This window comes from Corvus kubaryi, unplaced genomic scaffold, assembly GCF_017639235.1.
Source record: "Corvus kubaryi isolate FWS band 111438036 unplaced genomic scaffold, C.kubaryi_AGA036_p1.0 37284, whole genome shotgun sequence".
Classification (NCBI taxonomy): domain Eukaryota; kingdom Metazoa; phylum Chordata; class Aves; order Passeriformes; family Corvidae; genus Corvus; species Corvus kubaryi.
Window position 1 is genome coordinate 8,772,024 of NW_024581088.1, and position 22,739 is coordinate 8,794,762.

At 47.0% G+C, this 22,739-nt stretch overlaps 1 protein-coding gene across 1 annotated transcript in view; it reads right to left on the minus strand.

Annotated features, from left to right (window-relative positions):
• Positions 1-22,739, minus strand: part of TBX4 (T-box transcription factor 4) — a 34,483-nt gene that overhangs the window by 6,223 nt on the left and 5,521 nt on the right. Inside the window, exons 4-6 of the mRNA XM_042026415.1 lie at positions 13,676-13,795; positions 11,920-12,067; positions 951-1,103 (exon numbers count right to left, since the gene is read on the minus strand). Of these exons, the coding sequence (XP_041882349.1) occupies positions 951-1,103; positions 11,920-12,067; positions 13,676-13,795 (421 nt within the window). The remainder of the gene's footprint in view (positions 1-950; positions 1,104-11,919; positions 12,068-13,675; positions 13,796-22,739) is intronic.

Consider the following 22,739-nt stretch of genomic DNA (forward strand, 5'->3'; position numbering starts at 1 on the left):
AGGTTATTGGGGAGGAAGAATTTCACACTTGTTCCTGTTCCTGCAGGATTTTCCTATGAATGTGTAGGAAAGGAACTGGTACAGTAACATATGGCAGATTTCACATTCAGGGTGACAGGAGGGCTCTGGCAGCACTACCTCACTCTGCACCTTTAGTTATGAATCTGATCCACTTTAAAAATTCCAATTAATTCATTAATTATTCCTCATACAGCTCTGCAATTGCACTTTCCCATTAGGAAAATGCCTGGGAGCAGGAGCTTGTGCAAAGGCAGAGCAGTAGCAGGATAGAATCTGAAGCCTTTCCATTCCCTGCTGTCATCTTCCCCTGTCCCTGCCCTGGTGACAGTGCTCCTGCTGCCACAGGGAGGTGACAATTTACTGTCCCACTGCTGTCAGTCCTGCTGGGATCCAGCCCTCAGACAGAACTCTGCCCACTGCACAAGTAACACCACACTCCGAGCAGAAACCAGCCCCTACAGCACACAGGTGCCCCTGACACCCACCCGGAGCACAGAACCGAGCCCTTCGTACTTTACACCCCCAAAAAACCCTCCCAGACCCCAACCCCCTCCTGCCTGCCCGTGCAAACCACAGAGCCAGCTCCGAGCTCCGTTTTTATGGTTACATTCCTCGTCTGTCTCACTAAACACACATTCTATAATTACTTTTCACTGCAGATTTATGAGCAAGCTTTACGGGTCATTATTAGATGTGCTTTGCTGTTTGAATGACATCTCAGCTCTATGAGCACAGCAAGTCAGGAGAGCCCAGGCTTTGCCAAAATATTGTTACCAGTAATATCCCTGCTCCTCCAGAGCTGCATCCTGGCTCATCCCTTGTGCTTAAAGCCAGGATGGAAACTTGTCTTTTAAAGCAGCAGAACAGGAAGATCCTCTCTCAAAGTTCCTGACCAGAAATGAAGCATTTCTACCCAAAAAGCTGCCTACCTTGTGGTTCTGGTAGGAGGTGACTGAAATGAAGGAGGTCTCTGGGAAAACGTGGGTGCAGAAAGCCGTGTTCTTGGAGCCGAACGCGTTGTTCTCGTCCGCCTTCACAATGTGCAGCCGGGGCTGGTATTTGTGCATTGAATTAAGGATGATCTGAAAAACAATTGATGCTGAAGTGAGAAATCCATTCAAAAAAGAGAAGAGACAAGCCATGGCTGTTGGACACTTTGCAGCAGGACCCAAAGCCCAGCAGAGCTCAGCTTTAGCTTTGCTTGCGAATTAAAAAGGAAAATTGACGTTCTAGAAATGCACATGAACCAAGGCACACAAGGTATCTGCAGCTCTGGCAAGCAGAGCTGAACTTAAAGCTTTCCTGGTAAACCCTCATTTTCCTATTGCTATTGGATAGAATCAGTCTGGGTGGAAAAAATGTCATAATTTTTTTTTTTCCCAGCTCACGCCGAAGCTGTACAATATATAATTCACCAGCAGACTGGTCTGTAAAGATTCCTAATAAATACTTTACTGAGCTGAAAAATACACAGTTTAGCAGAGGAAAAAAAAACAACACAGAAGCCACAGGGGAAAGAAAGCTAGAAAGCTATTTTTCTTTTATCTGCTGGTAAAAAAAAATAAAACTACAAAGCAGCAGATTGGGTTTTCCTGCTGTTTGTGGAGTGGCTGAGTGTGGGTGGCTGGTCCAGGCACCTCTCCCCTCCTCGAGTCTCAGCCAGTGAAAGGCAGGACTGGCCAAGGGATTTTTTATGGAGGGTGCCAGGGGGGCTGGGGAAGGGCTGAGGTCCAGCAGGGATCAGAGCCTGGCTCCAGCACAGGGCCCCTCTGGTGGAGCTCTCAGGGCTCAGAGGGGCTGTCCAGGCTCATCCTGTCCCAGCATTGAGATTCCACAAAGAAGGGATGTGCCCAGACACTGCAGAAGAAAATGGCTTCAAGAAATGGAATTTCTTTTAAGAAGTGGGATGGTTTTAAGAAAAGCCTTTATTCCTTTTACTGGGCAAAGAAGAAATATTGCTGCCTTGTTTTCTCAGCATAATCCTTTCCAATCTCCTCTTTCCGCTCCCAAATGGGCTAATTGAGCCCGGCTGCTCCGGGGGGAGAGGGATTCCAGCCAGGCTGTCACCCCTGGGGTGCCCAAAGCAAGGACAGAGACAGGCAAAGAGCCAAGAAGGGGACACTGTGGTGGGTGGGGTATTTACCACTGGTGGTAAATAAACGGGTGGATGGATGGATGGATGGATGGATGGATGGATGGATGTGCACAGTGTAGCAGAGCACCATCAGTTCACACTAATTACGGGTTTAGCCAGTTTTAAATGAGAATTACCAAGAAGCAGAAGGTTTTTGTTCTGTGATTGCTCTTTGTGTTCAGGAACCCTTTCTTCTCCATGATTCCCATGCCCAGGAGAGCTCACAGCAGCAGCTCCAGGTGCTCCAGCCGGGATGGGAGGCAGTGCATGGAGCTTGTGCTCTCTAAACCCCCTCTGCTGCTGCAGGTCCCCCTGCCCACAGTAGCTGCTGCATTATGCACCACTTAAATGCAATTTTTACTGTTGACGTTTTCCAGACAGCCCTCCCTGCTCCCCAAGAGAGAGAACGAGGAATTTTTGGCATTTTATCAGCTTTGCATCAAGCCTCTGAACCACTTTGTGGCTGTTGAGGTGCAGGGGGTAGATCTGAGAGGGTCGGCTCAGGTTTTGGGCTGGAGCTTTTTCGCTGCTTTCATGTACCAGCCACTCATAAAACAAAGTAACACCCGAGGGACAGGACTGTCATAAGAAGGGACATTTCAATTCTCAGTAATTAAGGGTTGAGCCATGCTGATAAATAATGGTTGTCTGGAGCAAAAGCTGGGGTTTGCTGAGCTCTCCTCACTGTCTGTCCCACACTGCCCAGGACAGGTGACTTTTCCCCAGAGCCAGAGCAACTCAGCCTCAGGATGAAGAAAACAACTTTAAACTGAGATTTCTAAAGGGAAAATAAGGACCCCAAGTTTTGATACATCCTGCATGAATAGCCTGTGTTCCCCCTCCAAAGCAGGATCCACTGGGCTATAACGACCCCTTTAAAAAGGTAAGTGTATTTTTAATGACATCTTCAAAGCCAAGGAGTCCAAACAATTTCCAAAATGAACAAATGAACTTCTTGGAGCCTGATAGAAGAATTCAGGAAAGGGTTTCTGACAGATGCTCAATGTTTCAGTTGTGCCTGCAAATCTGCCTGGAGGTTCATCATGGAAAAAAACCCTAAAGGGCCTAATTTTGCCACTGCATTTACAAGGTTGGGATTTCTGTCCCTTGCACCCAAGTGAGTATTTGCCCACCTGTCTCAGTGTAATTCCTGTCAGAATTTGAGTGTGTGGCTCCCCACCAGCTGCACAGGGGATTTCTCACATCTTTTGGGGGGTCAGCAACAACTCTCTGCATAAAACCAACGTTTCACAGGCTTGAGAACAAGAACTCCACACATCTTCCTCACCTGTGCTTGCTGTAATCCCTGTGCCTTCAAAATCCCTACAAACCACCCCAAAAACAACCTTTAGCCACAAAACACCGCGTCTGTGCAAAGTGAAATGCCAACAATTCAGGCTAAATAGTTTTCAAGGCTGCTTTGGAAAGCTAAAAATACACAAAACAAATGTAAATTCCACTCCAGTGACAAACATCAGTGGAAAGATTAACTTCAAGAATTGTGTCAAAAATGAGAAGTATTTTAATGGATGGGACAGAGCACTGAGCAGTGACGTAGGAGCCCTCAGCCTCAAAGGTGATGCTAAAACAATAACCTTGTATTCTCCTGCACTTACCTTTCTCATTGCAAGGTCATGGGGAGCTTAATTCAGTGTCAGACACTGCCACAAACATTTTGAAATTGTTTTTGTACAAAATGTAGAGAGTTTGGGATAGGCTGGATGCTAAAAAAGAAATGGTGCTGCCTCATCTTGCTGCTGGTGTGTTGGTTAGAAGGGAATTTGAGCATGATGAAGGACAAAGACAAAATTAGGAAGGGAAATGAGAAAAACAGTTTCCTGAGGAAATTCAGGAACTGAAAGCTTCTCTCTGCAACTTGGTGTTCTTGTCCATTTGTCCACAAAAGAGCAGCCCAGACATGGATAATATATATAAATAAATAATAATATTTTTAATGTATTAAAACCAAAACCAAACCAACAAATGGTAAACCAAACAGATATCCCAACCAGAATCCTTAATGGATGGACCATGCCTAATTTAGGAAGTACTGGCTCAACAGTCTGCCACAGGTCCTGTGGGGATTCCATCTCCCACCACCACCACCCCAACACTCTCTCTGCTTGGAAAACACACATTCCAAGAAAAAAATCAATTTTAAATATGAGAAATGGCATCTTTCATCTCTGAGAGCATCACTGGGGAAGCACCAAAAGGCTGCAATGAAACCACCTGCAGGGACCCAGTAGTGGGGACCCTCCTGGGCTGCACTAAGAGCTCCTGGATATTTTGAGAAATGTTTTGCACCTCTTGGCTGCTCCCCTGCCCCTGGAATTGCCTCAGTGCTGGCAGAGGAGCCAGAGCATCCCCAGGGTGATGTCACTGCTACCCCCTCCATGTCACACGTGCTGACCAGGCTGTGAGACAGCCCAAGCCCAAAGTCCAATGTGAGCTTACACAAACATCCTTTATTTTTACTTTCACCCCCATCTCCCTCCTTTGTGCTGCTCACACACTTGCACCAGGAATTTCAGCTGTTAAAGAACTCAACTTCTTCATTTTTTTGTCATTCCCCAATCAGCAAGAAATGTCAAAAAAAAGGGTGTCATTTGCTCCTCTCACTTAATTTTACTTAGGAAAACAAACTCCTCTAACTTCTAATCTCTCACACTGCTGAGTAATGTCAGCTCCAGGGCTCAAGGGCTTCAGCCAGTTTGCAGGATGGGGCCCAAAGGCCGGGAGCTGAGCAGGGGAAATGGTGCCACATTCTTTGTCACAAGGCAAACTCGCCTTGAAATCACCAGTAAAATGTATTTACTTTCATATGAAATTTGGGGAGTTGATTTAAGAGCTCCCTGTTTCGCCAAGGTATCAGATGTCATATGATGCAGTGGTTGCTATGGCAACCCCCCTTTTTATATTGAATAGTAAATGGCTACGAAAAAGCCACATAATTTTATGGTTGCTCCCAGGGGATCACATAACTAATATAAAATCTTGCATTTCAATATATTTTCTGCTTCTTTCTTCCTTCCCTCTATTCTTTCAAAGTGAAAAAGCCTTTGAGCTGAGGCTGGCCCTGGTCCCGCATTGGGACTCGGAGCTGGAGCGCGACGGCCCAAAACAAAAACCTGACAATCCCGGTTTTTTGCATGGAAAAAATGGTGTTTTAATCAAGGAGGCTCTGCAGAATCATCTCAATTAATATTTAGAGCATTTAGTGGTATAAGGCATCCCAAACTGAAGGGGTTTTTAGGAGTGAATGGTTTGGAGGTGCTCCATCAGCACCGGAGCTGACCCAGCTGTGCTGCCCGGGATGTGTCCAGGGGGATGCGGGATCACAGCTCCCTCTTCTCCTGCATCCTGGGACTCACAGGGACACCTCACCCCAAAGCCAGCCATGAAAATCACACCATCATTTACACTGGGGAAGACCCTTAAGATCCTCTAGTTCCACCAAATAAAACATTATATCCCACACCCTCTCCAGCAGATAAAACACGAGGTCTAAAATTCCCTGAATCTCATCCCGTGGATTTCCCTTTCCAGGGAAAGATTCCCTTTGCTCTGCCCCAAGGCAGGGACAGGCTGCAGCCCCCACCAGCACAGGCTGGGCTCTTCCCAGCCAGTCCCAGTCCTGAGTCCAGCCAGGCTGCTCCTGCAGGGCTGTGGAGGAGCCTCCCAAATCCACACGTTTGTCCTGGCAGTCGGCACAGCAGGGAATAAAAGAAAGGCTGGAAAATCCTGGGAAAAGGTTCAACATGAGCTCAGACAAACAGTTCCTCACAAGATGGCCAAAGCTGGGATTTCTGGGTTTTTTCTGTCTCAGTCCTTTTTCATCTCCCATCAGCTGGAATTCATCAGGTGTTTCCTGGCCTTGGGATACAGCTTTGGGGTGGATTCCACCTCCACTCTGGCACAGGAGGGTTTTTCTGGAGGGACCCCAGGTGTGACATCCTGGGACACCCCAAGTGTCACCCCCACGCTGTCCCCTGCCCTCCTGCCCTGCCCAGACAGTGACCTCTTCCCCTGCCCTTCCCCAGGCCGGCTCCCACTCCAAACTAGACCATTTCAGGATCCGATTCCAGTTAAATTTTACCAAAATCCACTGCATTTGACTCACATAAAGCAGCAATGTAACAACAAAAAGATTTAACAGACAGAAGTAAATCTTCTTTTCAACCACCAACTCCACTGGCCACTTCTTCCCCAGCTATTTAAATGGAAGCCCTGGATCCATTCATCCCTGTGGAACACACACCATTCCCAGTGGCACACAGTTCTGCTCCGCTCCCTTTTTTTCTCAGCAAACAATGTAAAACTTCGCATCAGACTTTGTAATTTATTTGGGCACCACTAGTGCTCTGACTTCCTAAAATGAATGGGTACCAAAAGAAAAAAAAAAAAAAAAAGAAAATAATCTTTTCATGGATATTCTTTCAGCAGAAGGCTTAGTGATGCTCTGAAAAAACTGCCTGCAAATTTAGGGCTGGACAAAAGGGTTTTCCCAAGGTTTAAATGGACTGAGAAAAAAGGTGGTTTAGTACTGGGAGAGATTTTATATATATATATATATATATATATATATGAACTCTTATACATCATAAATATAAATATAAATATAAATATAAATACATATTGCATATATTCCTTATATATATATATATCAGAAATCATATATACTATTAAAAAGAAATCATATATACACATATACAAAATACATGTCATATATATATACATATAAGCCATTTTTTACTGAAAATAAGGGTGTGAAAGTGCTCTCCTGCTACAAAGACACCACAGCATTGCTCTGAGCAGGACAAGAGGGGTGAGGCTGTGTCCTTTCCCCCCAGGCAGGATTGCCCCTGGGAGCTGCTGTGGCCCCATCCCTCCCTCCCTCCCTCCCTCTGGTGATCCCAGTGCCGGGGGGAAGCTGCTTCCAAGGCAGCACATAAACCTCCCACCAGCACCCGAGAGGAAACTGCTTGGCCACAAGTCATAAAGCAAACAAATAAAAAAATTATGAATCAAAATTAGGGTTTTGCAAGATTAGCAGGACGTGAAGCTAATTAAAAGCGCCTGAGTGCATCTGACGGGCACAGGCAGAAAAAGGCTGAGATTTAATTAATAGAAAAATGAAAAGGAAACCCCAGGACTAGGGGAAAAATTAAGGCTTTCAGTGATAATCACATAAAACCAAGTGTGCAAATATTAAATCTGAAGAGAAATAACAAACTCATCAGCTTTAAAGAGTAAAGCCAGTAAACAGCAGATTTGGGTCAAGAAAAACAGGAATATCACTTAAAACGCTGTCATGAGTGACAGGGCATCTATAATATCCTGTAGCTTTAAACCTCACTTGGTTACATCTCAGAAACTACAACAAAAGCTTTATTTTAAAAGTAGATACAGTAATTAAGGCAATTAAAAGGCACCAGCAGCAGCCCAGGAGCAAGGTAGGTACAAGGCTTGTAACAAAACCAAGCCCTGCAATGCTGAGGAGGATTAAATTAAATATTTACTTTTATTTGTCACAACCTCCACTTCTAATCTCCATTTATTACTTATCTCCTTCATTTGTTTGCTTGTTTCCCTGCAGGAATACCTTTATACATTCCAGAATCTATTCTTCGTATTTTTTTCAAGAAAATAATTTCCAATTGATCTGGTCCCAGTCAGAACCTCTCAGGAACACTGATGTGATGCTCCTGCCCTTTCCAAGCTGGCCTGGCTGCAGGAGCTGAGTCCTCTGGCAGAGAGGTTTCATTTCAGTGGAGTCACTGACAACAACAGCACAACAACAGCACAAACCCCTCCTGGGATGCTCTCGCTCCTCTCCCATTTTCCAGCCAGTGAGCGCTGCCCTTACGTGACTCTGAGCGCTCACAGCCTGCCCAAAACCAGGCAAGAGAGGCCTGGGAGTAAGGCTGGAATGTTTTCTCCCACCTGCCATCCAGCTCATCGTTAACTCCTCTGGGTACTAAAAGCCCCATTCCTCAGATCCTCAGAGAAGGATCCCGGGCTCCTGAGCTGCCAGCACATGTCTGGAGCCACCAGTTGTGGTCAGTCCTCCAGCCAATGCCCAAAAGGCCTCCCCATGTCCTCCCTACAACCTCACTGCAGCTCTGAGCTGCAGCCCCTCAGCCACCCCCTCATGGCCCTTCACACCCCCCTGTGCACCCTTCACCCGCCGGGGCTGGGAGCTGCCCCACAGCTCCATAAGGATGATCTCACGGGCACCTTCCACCCTCTGTTTATGTACTTTAAACCTCTGAATAAAGTGGAATTCCATTCCTGAGGATTTATCACTGTGGAGAGACACACTTGCTATTTTCCCATATTGCCCTGAATCGACTTTCTAAAGAGGTACAGGTGTTATGTTCCCCTTTCCAGCAGAGATGGGATTTTTGTGCATCCTCTACAGCTGAGATTAGCACAAAAAAACCTGGAGTGATGGAGCAATTCCTGTTTTTTCACCTGGAAAACACAGCTAGGCATTTCCCAGGCAGCATCCACTGGGTAAGGGATGTGCCACCCTTGCTGGCACTTACAAGATAATTTTCACCTCTGCAAATGCCCTGTTACTCCCGTGGCATCAGAGAGCAAAGCACCAGTCCCGCCAGCATCCCTCATGCTCATAATCACTCACCAGCCCCACATAAATCAGAGGCTCTATCAGGCTGATTATCTCTGCATGTAATGCTTTGAAAATACATAAATTCAGATTTCACTCTAAGCATAGGTGGCTTACAGTGCTTTCTTTGGGATCAGATAGACCTCACTGTAGCTAAACATTACAGTGGCTGCTGATTTCTTAATCCATTCTCAACATGAACGTTCCTCAGTTGTTAAGCCTGCTGTGAAAGAAGCCTTTCATGGATGAAAAATCCCCCCGGAGCAAAATATACAGCCCACGTTTTCAGGCTGTGGTGTGTGAGCTGGGCACAGGCTTACCTGCCACAAAACCTGCTCAGCCACAGGGGTTTGAGGCAGATTACAGAGCTCTGAATTTGTTCTGATATAAAACCTGCTCAGTTTTACCTGCCTGCATTGACAAATGCCTCCCATGCCTCTGGCTGTAACTAATAATTTACCACAACAGGTAACAGGCCAGGGGAAGCAGCAGGAGTGAGGTTTGTGAGGCTGGAGAGGAAGGGCTGGGTGTCAGAGAGTGAGGCTTTCCCACATCCCCAGCACGGTAAATAATCTCCAGTCTAATTCCATGGATTGCAGCAAAGGCTTCAACTCCACAGTTTATTAATTAAGATGTTTATCTTACTTATTTTAAGCCTCAAATGTGCCTCCACTTCTTATAAACTCCATGGGGCTGCTTGTCCCTGGTATTAAGCAGCTATTGCAGTGCACAGAGTCAGGGCATGGATTCATTTATCAACGGAATAATGTGAAATTTCTGCCACCTTTCAGGTGAGATCCTGGGAGCTGGCTCAGAGGAGCTGCACCCCATATAGGGATGGGGACACTGCAGTGGCCAAGTGGCTGGGCAGCCGCCCACACACCCAAAACTGCCCCAGCCAAGGCTGCAGAAATCCTCACTCCACGTGGTTTTGAGGTTTGGAGGAAATCAAAGACAAAAGGAAAGGCAGGCAGGCTCCGCTGGCGCATGGGAAGGCAAACAAACCCTGTGGCTTTTCTGACTTGTTTTTCTTAGGGAGCTTTAAGAAAGTGTTTGCAGTCGCTGGGAACAAATTCCTAGAAATGAGAAGCTGTTATTATTCCTAACGTAATGCCTTCGTGGGACAGGCCCTGCCTGGCCCCGGGACATCGGCCACCCCTGCAACAGCACAACAGCTCTCAGTGTGAGTTGATGGGAGCATTCCCCCTCTCCTGGTGCAGGGTCCAGCTCTCCCCCACATGCACCACAAAAAGTGCAGCACCACGTCTCTAAAGCAGATTATTAATTTAGAAGCCTAATGAGGAGCTCTCTGAGAATGGGCTCAATCCCACTTAGGCAGGTTGTCAGTGCCTGAACTGAGCAGCAAACCAGGCACTTCAAATAGATTATTTCAGGCATTTTCCCATTAATGACAGAGGAAAGGTGCTGGGCAGTGGTACAAGGCTGGCATGGCTCAAGGGCACTGAGCAGGACTCATCTGGAGCCATGGCATGGTGGATATTACCCCAAAACCTCAACTAGAGTCCCTACTGTCTCACTAGGGAAATCTTGTGGGAAGACAAGCAGGCTGTTCATTGGAAAGGGGGGGGTGTTTAAAATCTCCCCTGTTAAAATGCAGCATTAAAATCTCAGTTAAAAAATGACAAAGTCAGGAAAAGCAAACGTTTAAAGTTGCAAAACCAACACGGCACATCCTGTTTGTTTTACAGCCACATCGCACATCCTGTATGTTTTATGGTTTACATTTTACAGCATAAACAGTCGTATATTAAGCTGCAGAGTTAACCAAGAGAAAAACAGAGAGCAAAAAGTGCCACGTGCGAAGCCAGGGGGTCGGGATGGCTGTGGCACCGAAACGGTGGCAGGAGTGGCTCTGTGACACTTTTACTGTGCGAGCCCTGATGCAGTTGTTTCATTTCATTTCCGTGGTGCTTCCCCCCTTCAGGGGGAGCAGAGATGGGCTGTGATTAATAACAGCAGCATTAAACGGTGCCGGGGAGCCTTTGAAGTTCACACATGTTTCGGTGGGGTCAGTAGGTTGGGGAGGGGGTCAGGGCCCAGCGCGGGGCTGGGTTATCACCGGGTCCCTGCCAGAGCCCGGCGCGGCCGCGGCACCGGCGACGCGCGGCACCAACGCACGGCTTTCGGAAGCTCAAAATCTGCAAAAAATTACAAACACTGGCAAAAATTCTGGATTTTTAGCAGTGTTTTCAGCTGGTGGGGTCATCCTGCCTATGGAGTCAACTCCCTAAAGCTCCAGCTGATTTAGCTGTTTCAGAATTGCACTTTCTGGACAGCTTTGGGAGGCATCAGGATGTGGACTCCAAATGAAAAGCTGCTCTTTAGAGGCTCAATGCACAATCACTTTAAGCAAGACAGATACACCCCTTCCCACTCTGCACCCTTCTCACAGCCTCCCTTGCCTCCCAAACTGCTGCTGCTTAAAACACCATCAGGTTAAAAATCACATTTTGATGATATAAATTAGATTCTCTTACCTGTGGTACAAAGAGGAGCTGATGGCTCTATACCTAGAAGAATTTTAAACTCTCTTCCCTTCCTCTCACCAAGGACAGTTTATTTTTATGTGACTTTCAGCTCAAATTGTGCAAACCAGACAGGTCTGTGTTTTTATATGCAGTATCTGAGCACTCACTCTCCTGGCAGGCTGGAAGGGTCCTTGGTCTGAGTTATTAAATGCATTGGGGAAGATAACTGTGTGCTCCCCACCTCTGCATTCCCAATACACATGAATCAAGATTTTCCAAATAAAATACTTCATCTTTTATAGGGCTGCCAAAGCCAGCTTGGAAAATCAGGAGTTTATGCAACCTGTTTCTGTGAGCTGCATGTACCACGTGCCGGGCTCAAAATCCCACAGCACTGCCTGGAAAGTTCCTGGGCACACAAGAAAATGTCGGTAGCATCCAGCAGGACACAACTGAGCCAGCCATGGCTGTGTTTCCAAGAGCAGGGGAAGCACATGGACCCTTCCCTTCGCATTAAACACCTCCCACAGCACAAAACACTGTTGTTCCTTATGATTAAATGAACTGTGACATCCCGCCCAGCAGCCCAGACACAAACTCAGCACTGCAGGCCCAAACCCCTTGCAGAGTGTCTCTCTTACATGTCCAAAGGGATCCAGGTGGTTGTTGGTGAGTTTTAGCTTCTGGAAGGACACCAGCTGCCGCATCCAGTGGGCTCCCGTGGCTGGGGAGTCGGGGTGCACGTACAGCCGGCCTGGCATGGCCGGCTCGGCCTTCCCGGCCACCATCCTGCAAACACAGAGGGACAGATGGCATCACCTTGGCACAGCCCGGGCACAGGAGAGCTTTTTGTCCTTGGATGCATCCCAGCGACCCTCTCGCCAGCCCTAGGGGGATGCACTGGGACACGGGGACTGGGGGAGGCTCCTGCTGCCCATGGGGTTTTTGGGATCCTTGTTTCAGCATCACAGGCTGGCAGAGTAACCCCATCCCTGCTCCCACGTTGAATTTCCTTGGGGCAGTGTCTCCACATTGGCACTGGTCAAGGAGGAGATCTTGTCTGGGTTTTTGGAAGCCTTCAAAGAACTTTCTGCAAAGGGAGATGGCCCTGAACAGCTCCCCAGGAGAAAGTACCTGTGGGCAAGAGTGGAACTGGTGTGGCTGCACCCTTCACAGCCTTTCCCAGTGGGAAGGGGCTGCTTCCCACTCTGGGGCTGCTCCCAGTACCCTTTTGCAGTTCCCCTTGCCCCACACCACCACCAGCTCTCATGGACACAAGGCCCAGCCATGAGACATCATTTAGTGGCAACGCCCTCATTACTCCACATTGTTCTCCTCTTATAAAACCCCAATAAAAGTAATATTACCAAAAACAACAGAAACTTTCCACAGCAATAAAAGGAAACGGAGAAACAGCTCTAGGGCTGGCAAAAACTAAATTAAACAGAGTTAACAACTATCCATCATCTCGGGTTCAATGTCTGAAACACATGAAGTGGCCACTGTGGCACAGAGACCCTCATTCCACTCCTCTTCCCCAGCGGCATTCCGGGACAAAAGCACATGGAAAAGGGATTTTGTTTTTAAACTGGAGCAGCCAGTTTAAGTGCAAGTAAATTATTACTGCTTTCTGGGATGTCACCGGCCTCGTTCCCTGTGAAATTTTCCACTGTTTTTCACGAGGCAGCAGCCGGTGGAAGGGTTTGGGGAAACCACAGCGAATAGTGGCAGTGAGGGAGGCTGCCCGGCATTTTGTGGGGGGAAATCAAAAGAGAAAACAACACGTTTCCTTTGTCAGAAAGCAAAAATCCCAGCTGCCTCTTGGGTAAGTAACTTCACTGGGAAAGGAAGGGAAAAATAACAGAAGACAATCAGGGCTCTGAGTAAACCACCCCACATTTCACTTTATAGCTGCTCTCCTAAAAGCAAAATATTACTATAGAAGAAAGGAATTTAAAACTTTTCTTGAGTCACATAGAGACCTAATTTTGAGGGCCAAAATGATCATCCTGTCCAGCCTCTGGTACAAGGCAGGCTGTGGTTTTACCCTCCTACACTGCACGTGTAGGATAACCTGTGCTTGTCCTAAAGCATCTTCTCCAAGAAAACTCCCCAGCCTAGAGCACTTTGGGGATGGACAACTCACCATCCCCAGCAGCACTTTTTTCCAGCAGTTAATCACTCAGCCTGTTAATAATATTTCATTTTCTATTTGTCTCCTTTAAACTTCCAGCCCTGGCTCTTGTGTCCATCATTGTTCCACCAAAAAGAGCTCCAGGATGTTGGCATCCTTCCCATGGGAAGGTGTTTATGCCGGTTTCTAAGTTTGCATGACAGATGGTTGATCCAATTGCAATTTTCCTATGGAAAAGAAGGCAAACAGAAGTGTTGTCTTACCATTTATTGTCACAGAATTTGTACCGGTGGTCGTCGGCCGGGACGATGTCGATCAACAAAATGTACTTGGTCTTGGGGTTCATTCCAGTCACTTTGACCTTGTAACTGGGAAACATCCTCCTTAGGAAAAGCAGAGGGGTATCACGTTAGCACTGGAAGCACTGGAACTTATCACGAAGCACTGGAACTGATGGAAGCGTGGAGCAGCAGCCCAGAAAACAGATCCACCATCAAGTGAACTCACGTGAGGACAAATGAGCTACAAAATATTGCTGCTTTTATGTCCCCTGAATTAAACTCTCTCTTTCGAGAGAGTGCAAAAGGGGGCACAAATTTTGATGAGGGTATAGTGAAGGGGGGCTATGGGGCAGTGCCAGGAAAAGGAAAGTGCAGAGAGAGATATGGGGGGATCAACACACCCCTGTTTGTGGGAGGCTTGGACAAGGAGCCCTCACTTCTACAGGAAGCTCTACCTGGCTTATGGCAGCATCAAAATTGCAGATTTCTTGCTGCTGTGGAAGTGTTTGGAAAGTCAGGAGACCTGACTACATTTCAGAGGAAAATGAGACATGCTTTGTCATTCACACGATCCCAATATCAACCAGGTCCCCCACTACTCCCGTGTTCCCTCCAACAAACGGAGAACTGAGGATCAACAAAGCCTGTGGGAGACAAAGGGTTAAACCCTGTGGTGGTGCAGACAGGCTCCTCTTGCCCTCCCAGATTTCCCAAATGCACAGCACGCCCATTAAACCTTGCTGGAGCCACGAGCATGGCAGAACTTCCCACCAAATGTGCCCATCCCACTGGCTTCAGCAACCAACACCAAACCAGAGAGCCACACAAACCGGGGCATCACTACAGAACATTTACATGTCTTACAGACCTAAAGAGTCTTTGTGATACTAAATAATATCTTTTTATAAAGCTGTGGCTGGGAAAACAGCAGATTCCATCACAGTCTGGTCTTGCAATCCAAAGGAGATGGCCCAAAGGGATACTGACACTGCCATGGGCTTCCCAATCCCTTGAGACTGTGTCAGCAGCCAGGATTTGCAGGATTAGGCACTTCACATCCTCCGAGTAACTATTTTCTTGGCTCCATCTTCCCCACCTCCTCCTCATCCAGTAAAAACACCCAAGTCAATAGAGCAAACTGGCTCACCACAGCTTTGCAGCCACCGGCCAGGACACAAAGTTCTCCTTCCTGTCGGCACAAGGGGATGGAGGATGAGAACTGCCTCATCCTGGACTCCTTCTATTTACGTGAATTAAGATGGGCCCAAATCCTGATGCCATTTCTCCATCAGACATCGAGGCCACTTTGTCCCCCACTTTATCCCTCTTTTCCTGAGCTGGTCCAGGTCTGCAGCAGCATTTTGTCGCTGCTTGGGGAGAAGGCAACAAAATGGGCCCTGTTCAAATTCGTTTCAATTGACTCTTTTAACCGCCCTGCATAAATTCCAGATGTTTACCATGTAATTAGCCTGGACTAAAAAGGGGTGGTTTACCAATGTCCCTCTTTGATTTTCATTCATAAACTCTGCACTCCTCTTAACCTTGTCCTCCTACAGGTAAGCACCTGGGTAAATACAGTAGGACATTTCAATTTGTGAATACACAGCCCAATTCACACATTGAAAAAAATTGTATAAGGAATCCAATCTGAATGCCAAGATTTTTTTTTTTTTAATTCGGTCTTAAAATGCCATTTAAAAATGAAACAAAAAAAGAAAAAAAAGGGGAGAAAATTATTAAAAACCAGAAATGAGATGGACACAATTTGACAGTTTGTCATACCTGCACTGGGGATTTTTATAACATTGAGCTTCTGAATTTCTTTTTTCCTCAATCATTTCATTTACTGTAGAACATCCAAGCTGCTAAAGTAGCTGAACTGATATATTGTAAATGTTAAGTGCTTTTTTAATGGCATTTAAAATTAAGCTTCAGCATATGGAGTTCATATAGCATGGACATGCCTGAGTTTATAATGTTCTTTAGTATAGCCCTCTAAAATAAATACAAAGAGCCAAAGTACTACTATAATATATACAGCTGAAATTCTTTAAGGATAACAAATGGGGACTCACATCTGATTGAAGGTGTTGCTTAACTTGCAAACCACTCACTATCTCGCAGTGGTAGCATTGTACTCAGCAGTCCACGGACCCAGCTACAACCAAGTTTGCCAACTCTCCACATTCTTTTCCAGGAAAACACAGGGTAGATTTTAGTAATTTGGCTGTGCGTGGACATTTCATCATTATTATTAGCTGCTGCATTTTGGCCTTAAATAAAAAATATGCGACTAATGTGCTGTCCAGGGACTTGTCAGTTTAATTTTCTTAATGAAAACATATTTCTCAACCCCTTGGCAGAGGCTCGTTTAGTAAATATCTCTTTGCAATACGATACAAACATGGGTTGTGCATTTCTGGTGGGAAGGCATGACAAACCCGAGAGCTGGGGCCAAGGAAATGCAGTCATAGAGACTGAATTAAAAAGAAAAAAAAAGCAAGAGACAGCACCTAATATCATGTCCTGGCCCTTATTAAATGTCCCATTTGAAAGAAGGGAGCAGAAAACCACGATGGAGGCACCGGGCTGCACCAGCCCTGCCCGGGAGCGAGGCCGTACCTACAGTGGTTCTATAGAGCTCCCTGTCAGCCCTGGGAAGGGGCCAAAAACCTGCCTGCTTCCCCAAATTTACTACAGGTCAATGGAGCTACTCACAGCCACGAGAAGCTGCAGCTCAGCAGTAGCTTTGCATGAGCAGCCCCTCTGGCAGCTCTGTGCCGGCAGGAGCTCCAGGGCGGATGGGCGGCTCCGCGGAGGATGCTCCGCTCCAGCCAGCTCCTGGACAATAGGTTGCTTCATCATCCATTGCTCGGGGACCAGCAGAGGCACAAGAATCACCCAGTGCTGCAATAAAACTTGCCAATGTCTTGCCAAGCTCTGGGAAAGCTCAGCCTGGCTTTGGTGGGAGGTCTGAAGCAAGACCCAGGCAGATCCGTTTTATCCACCCTCCTTCCTGCATGGCTCCAAACTGGGGGAGAGCTTTGCTGCACAGAAACTGGGGACAAAAAATGGGAATTTGGGGCTTCCTGAGGAGCATCTGCAAGCAGGTGGCATCTGCTCCTCAGGGCACCTCCTGTGCCAAGGGGAGCTGCAGCCCTGCCTGGGCAAATGGGGCAGCTCAGCGAGGTTCAGTGTTGAGCACGAGTGCAGCACAGCAAAACCCAACTCTCTGGTGAAGTTTGAACCACCAATACTGAGGATATTAACTGCAGCAATTCCTGGCTTCATCATCTTTTGTTCCGACCCAAAACCTGTTTGGACACAGGGTCCATGGGCTGGAGCAAATGCCCTGAACAACCAATGCCAATGACAACACCATCCCTGGGGTGGGGACATCCAGCACTGGACCAATTTCCTTCCAATTTATACTGCTTTTTTTGAAAGCCACACCAGGTGTGTGTCCAACCCAGCAGCACACCTTAGGCAGAGACAGCAGGGCCACTCAGGGAGCAGGGCCCAGCAGCCACCACCAGCCCCACAGCTCCCCTGCCCACCCAGGGACCGGCCACGAGCCCTCGGAACACCCGTGTGACACACAAAGGATGCAGCACAAGCAGCCAAGCACCAGACCCAGCAGCCTCTTCTGCAAAACACCAAATTGGTAGGACCCCAATTATAGGCACATTCAAACCCATTTCTCCCTCCCTCCCTCCAGCTCCAGCCAGAGCAGAAGGGACCATCCAGACCCGTCCTGAGGGCCTTGTGTGCCCCTCAAAGCTCTCTGCTGGGTTTAGTGGCTTGGACAGGCACGTTCCTGTCCTACTCCCTGCACTGCAGCTCTCACTGCCCTTCACAGGTCAAACCTTACGTCAGTTTTTATGCTCACAAGAGAAAGGCACCCTCAAAGAAAGAGATCGTGGGGAAAGGCTACGGTGCCTCCTGTGTGAGCAGGACACCCCACATGGCATTAAAATCTCACAGTCTGGCACCCGGTGATGCTCTGGGGAGAGCAGAGGGGCTGAGCCTGGCTCTGGGGACCGTGGGCAGTGAGAGCAGGGTTGGCATCACCAGAGCTTGGCACCACACTGCCACAGCCCCAGCTAAACCCTTCCCTGCAGATGAAATGTAGCAAAAACAGTAAAAGCCAGGAAAATAAACAAGCAGCACAATTCCACAGGCCTCCCAAGCTTCAAAGATGATGTGCTAGTGAATTATTTGTTCTGATAATGAAGCAGTCACTGCTTAGCTAAGTTTATGCTAGGCACATTTTATCTCTACATGATATTCACAAATTGTTTTAAAATGAGCTGTTAGAATAAGCATCTCTTGTTTATTTATTTATACTATTACTATCCAATCCCCTTAACCGTGGAGCAGCTGCTGACATGGAGCCAAAGCTTCTATTATGTTCAAACAAAGTTTAATTGATGTGTAATTGGCTGGTTGGATTTGGAAGTGAGCGATAAGAGGAAAGCTTTGCTTTCCTTTGGGGCAGCAGTTCCCAGCCTTTCAAGCTTGGCCTCTTTGTGGGCATCTCACGTGTATTTTAATCCCCATATGAGCAGGTCTGGTTGATCCTGGAGAGATGGGTGGCTGCAAAGCTCCCATGTGCAATAAAATCTTATTTTTTGGGCAGTGGATAGCAAACCAGAAAAGTGGAGAGGATCAGAGCTGACTGAGGAGCTCAAATACTCATCTGAGCCGCGGCTGTGCTGTGCCACACTGCACATCAGCGACAAACCCTCACTGGCCTCCTGCTCACCAGGATTTAATCTGGCCTTCACTTCGATGCCAACACCATTCCTGATGTCCCTGTGGATGCATTAGCTGGGAAGGGATGTCTCTGACCAGCACAGGGTAAGGAGGGAATTCAAACAGTATTTCCATAGAGGAAACTGCATGGAAACAAAACACCTGAGCAACTCAAGCCATGTCCTCACCATGGACAAGGCTGTCAGTGCTCTCTGAGGCCCACGGGTTTATGGGGACTGGTGCTCATTGCACATCCCTGAATGTGGATGGTCCTTCAGACACTACAGCGTGCTTCTTTCTGTCCTTTCAAGGGGCTAAAAACATCCCCAAGCACTTACTAGCTGAAGTTCTATTTTTTAAGACAATAAGACAAAGATTTCCAAAGACAGACAAAGATTTTACAGTCCTTGCTTTTGGGGTGGTCAAGTAAAGCAGTGACTCATTTTTGGAAGCTCCTGTGTGGTGCTGCCTGGGAAGGTGCTGCCTGTGGCAGATCAGGCTGCAGAAGGATCAGAAAAGTACTGCTCACTCAACATCTTGGCTAACAAGCCACGTCATGGCTGAGCAACCACCTCCTCAGAACCTGCTGGGCATGCTGACATGCCACCAGAGATGGTTTCAGAACACCGAGGCAGATGACACACCTGCATCCCTGAAAACAACTAATGTGGCCCCAAATTCTTCTTGAGAATTGGCCATGGCTGCTTGAGGATGCTTCTCCTTGTCTTCATTGTTAGAAGGGAAAAGAATGGTGTCCGGAGGCTTCAAGAACTATGTCTCCGTCCTGATGACCTTTCTTCATTTTTTTCTAATTGCCCTTCTTTTGACAAGTATTTCTTCCACTGACTTAACGCATCTTTAAAAATAATATTCTCCAGGGCAGATTGAAACAAATTTGGGGATGTCAGCTGTTTCTTTTAGCCTTTTAAATGGCATTTCCTTTTTGATAGATTCTTGCTTTCAGAAAATACTTTAGAGAGATCAAAGGGTTTTTCAACAGGGTCCCATTTTCCCAGTATATCCTAACCCTCAGTCCCTTATTTCTCTTATCACCCACGCCACTCCGTTATGACGCTCTGTATACAAAGTAAGAGCAGTTAACTTTGAAGTGCTGGATTAGCCCATGCCAGATCCTTGCCTCAGAATAACAAACAATACAGGTTCAACAGGAGTTCTCATCAGTAGTTCATTTTTCAGCCCCAAATTCACTGTCACTAACACAAGCAACATTGAACTCTCAGTCTATGGGCAGATAGGAGAGATTTATCTGGTGGCAGGACCATGACCTAGTGATGAGAAGGTCAGACAGTTAAGGGATTTTTATATTTTGGAATGGCGAGGTTGTATTTTTTCCTTCTGGCTAGCACATCTAATTTTTAAATAAAACATTGTTTCTCACATACTTGAGAACTTGGTTAGCTGGATGGCTGCTTTCATGGTCTAGAAACATTTCCTCTCTTTGCCCCATGGTGACTCGAGGCACAGGCAGGCTCCTGGCCACGGGCAAGCTTCTCTGGGCTTTCATTTTGCCGCAGCTGAAGGTCCCAACGTGCCTGAGGATGGGAGAGGTGGTGCCAGCAGCACCAGCAGCACAGCACAAAGGTGCCTCAGAGAGAACCTGGGCAGGAGCGTGGCCACCAACAGCAGTTCAGGGCAGGTTTGCTCCCTCTCCAGCCCAGCTCCCTCGGCAGTGCAGCCCCTCCTGCTCCACGTGGGCTTCGGAGGGGCCGAGGCAGCCTCGGCACTGGTGGATCCATAGCCCCAGTGTCCAGGAGCCTTTGAGGCAGCAGCAGAGCCCCAGCAGCAGTTGGGACCTTCCCCAGCTGGTCTGGCCTTGACCAAAGCCTCCCCTCACCCTGCCACAGCTCCAGTGTAAGGACAAGCAGGGAAAGCTTTGGGAACACCCTTAACCATGAACATCCCGTGTCTTTAAAAAGCAGGGATTGCTGCTTGAACAGAGAAGTGTATTAGGAACTAAATTCCCATCCCTGCCCTGCTCGGCGTGCACAAGCTCTGTCTCCCTTGCCAAAGCTGTCGACAACTTTAGCAGCACAGCCAAGAGCCATTGGAGTTTGCTCCTGCTTTTTCTCTAAAAGCAGGAGTTTGCCCGAACAGGATAATTCCAGGACCCCAAATTTAGGAGCAAGCAGATCAAACATTCCTCAAATATCTATTTTATTTCTATGTTTTAAATTGACGGCTCACATTCCTTCGTTGATCTTGGATATTAAGGTTTGCTTTTGGATCAAAAACCTTCAGCAGAAATTCTTGTAACTGCCTCAAAAGATTCTGGACAAATATTTCCCTTTAATTGTAATGAGAACTGGGCATCCATATGCCCCACAGAGCCATGGAAAATTTAACTTTTAAAGGATTATTCACACAGGAAAGCTGCACCAGCTTAGCCAAAGCATTTATACTTCTTCAGACCTTGATGTCCTAAAAACTAGTTTTATTTTGGTTTACTAAAGTTGATTAGGAACAGATTTTTTTTCAACTGAAATAAGCCACTTTTAAAATGAAACTTGAACATCTAAAGAGGATTTGCATCTTTTCCACACATGCAAGCTGCTTTATTGATTCTATTTTTTTCCTCTGCAGCATTTTCCTACATACGCTTCTTAAAACCTGCTACCATAGAGACCAAAGCTGTCTTTGTACCTGTGCACATCCTGCACTCCAGCCAAAACTCAAATTCAGTATCTCGAGCCTCCTGTTACATCTCAGGGATGGTTCTGCTACCACAGAGAAATGACATATTATTTTCTCTTCAGGAACTGCTCACAAAAAAGTGACCAGGCATCCTGTGAACTGGCATTTTTTACTGCTTAGACAAAAGCTTTATCAAACTGTTTGTCCTTGGCAATACCTGGATAGAAATTGCAATGCTGCAAAGACTGGCACCATGGCAAAAAACCTAGGGAACAGCTAAATAAATAATCTAACAGAAAGAAGAAATCCTGAGCCAGGAACACTGTGGAAGCAAAGATTAACTTCCAGCAGAAATAAAGTCTGAAAGATGAGATTTCACAAAGAATGGTTTGCCATGAGCTACAAAAAAATTCACAATTGTTCAGTTAAATAATAGCACATAAAAGCAAGAGAATGAAATCGGAAAGCCAGATTTATAATGAAGTCCCTCATTTGCTTTCTGCTTTCCCCACCCCTTGTACAATTTCACAACTATGGAATTCCTAAAATCCCACAGGAAAGGTGTGCACCCTGCTAGGACAGAGTGATGCCCCCACAGCAGGGCGGCCAGAGGGGAGGACTCCAGATGTGCAGCTGCATCTGCATCCTCTAATACACCCTGTGCCCTTTATTAGCATCTAGATTGATTTGATTAATTTGATTGAACAGGACCTCATCGACTGGAACTTTTCAGTGGTGGTGGTTTTTAGGGTATTTTTTGGTTAAATATTTTTTCTGGGGGGAGGGATTTTTTTGGTTGGTTTGGTTTTGGAAGGTTTTTTGTTTGTTTTAACACACACATATGTGTATGTGCATATATATATACACGGGAGGGTTTGTGAACAATTATTTCCAAAACCAGGCATGCACAGCTCGCTGTGGGTGCTGGACTCATTCCCCCATCCCTGGAAAGTGCCCCAGCTGGGTGAGAGCAGGGATGGAACCGGGATGCTGGAGCGTGGACCAGGAGCGGCCGCCCCGCCGGGGCTCTACGGAGAGGGGCTGCTCCCAGCCCCCCGAACAACGGGATTCCCTCTGCCTCCCGAAAAACCTGCCCTGCAAAACGCCCCTCGCCAGCGGGGCAGTGCCTGAAGGGATCACCCGTGGCTGCCGCTTTTCCTCCCGTTCCCCTCCGGTTCGGGCAGCCCGCGGGTACCCAGCGCTCCAGGCAGCGCCGGGGACGCGGCAATCTCTGCACCGCATCCATTCAGCCTTTTAAAACCATCACCGGATAATCCTCTGGAGGAGAAATCCGTAATTAGAGCAAACCTCGAAGAGGAGGAAGGAGAGGAAGGCTCTGAGGGATGGAGCCGGCGCCCATCCTGCGGGCGCTGCCACGGGTGCTCTAAGGGATCTGAGCGCTTTTCTCCAAAGTTCAGGAAACTTTGCTAACATAAACTTTTTATCTTTTGATGATCCTTTTAATATAAAATAATCTCTTTTTTTTTCCCCTCCCACAATGAAGCAGTCGGACATTAAAAAGATAGCGAGTGCATTTTAAAGATGTTTCCACTTTATAAATCAAACTTTCTTGGCAACAACATGATTTCTATTTCAATGCTGAGCTTGCTGTGTTCTCCTAGTATCTCCTACAGATCAG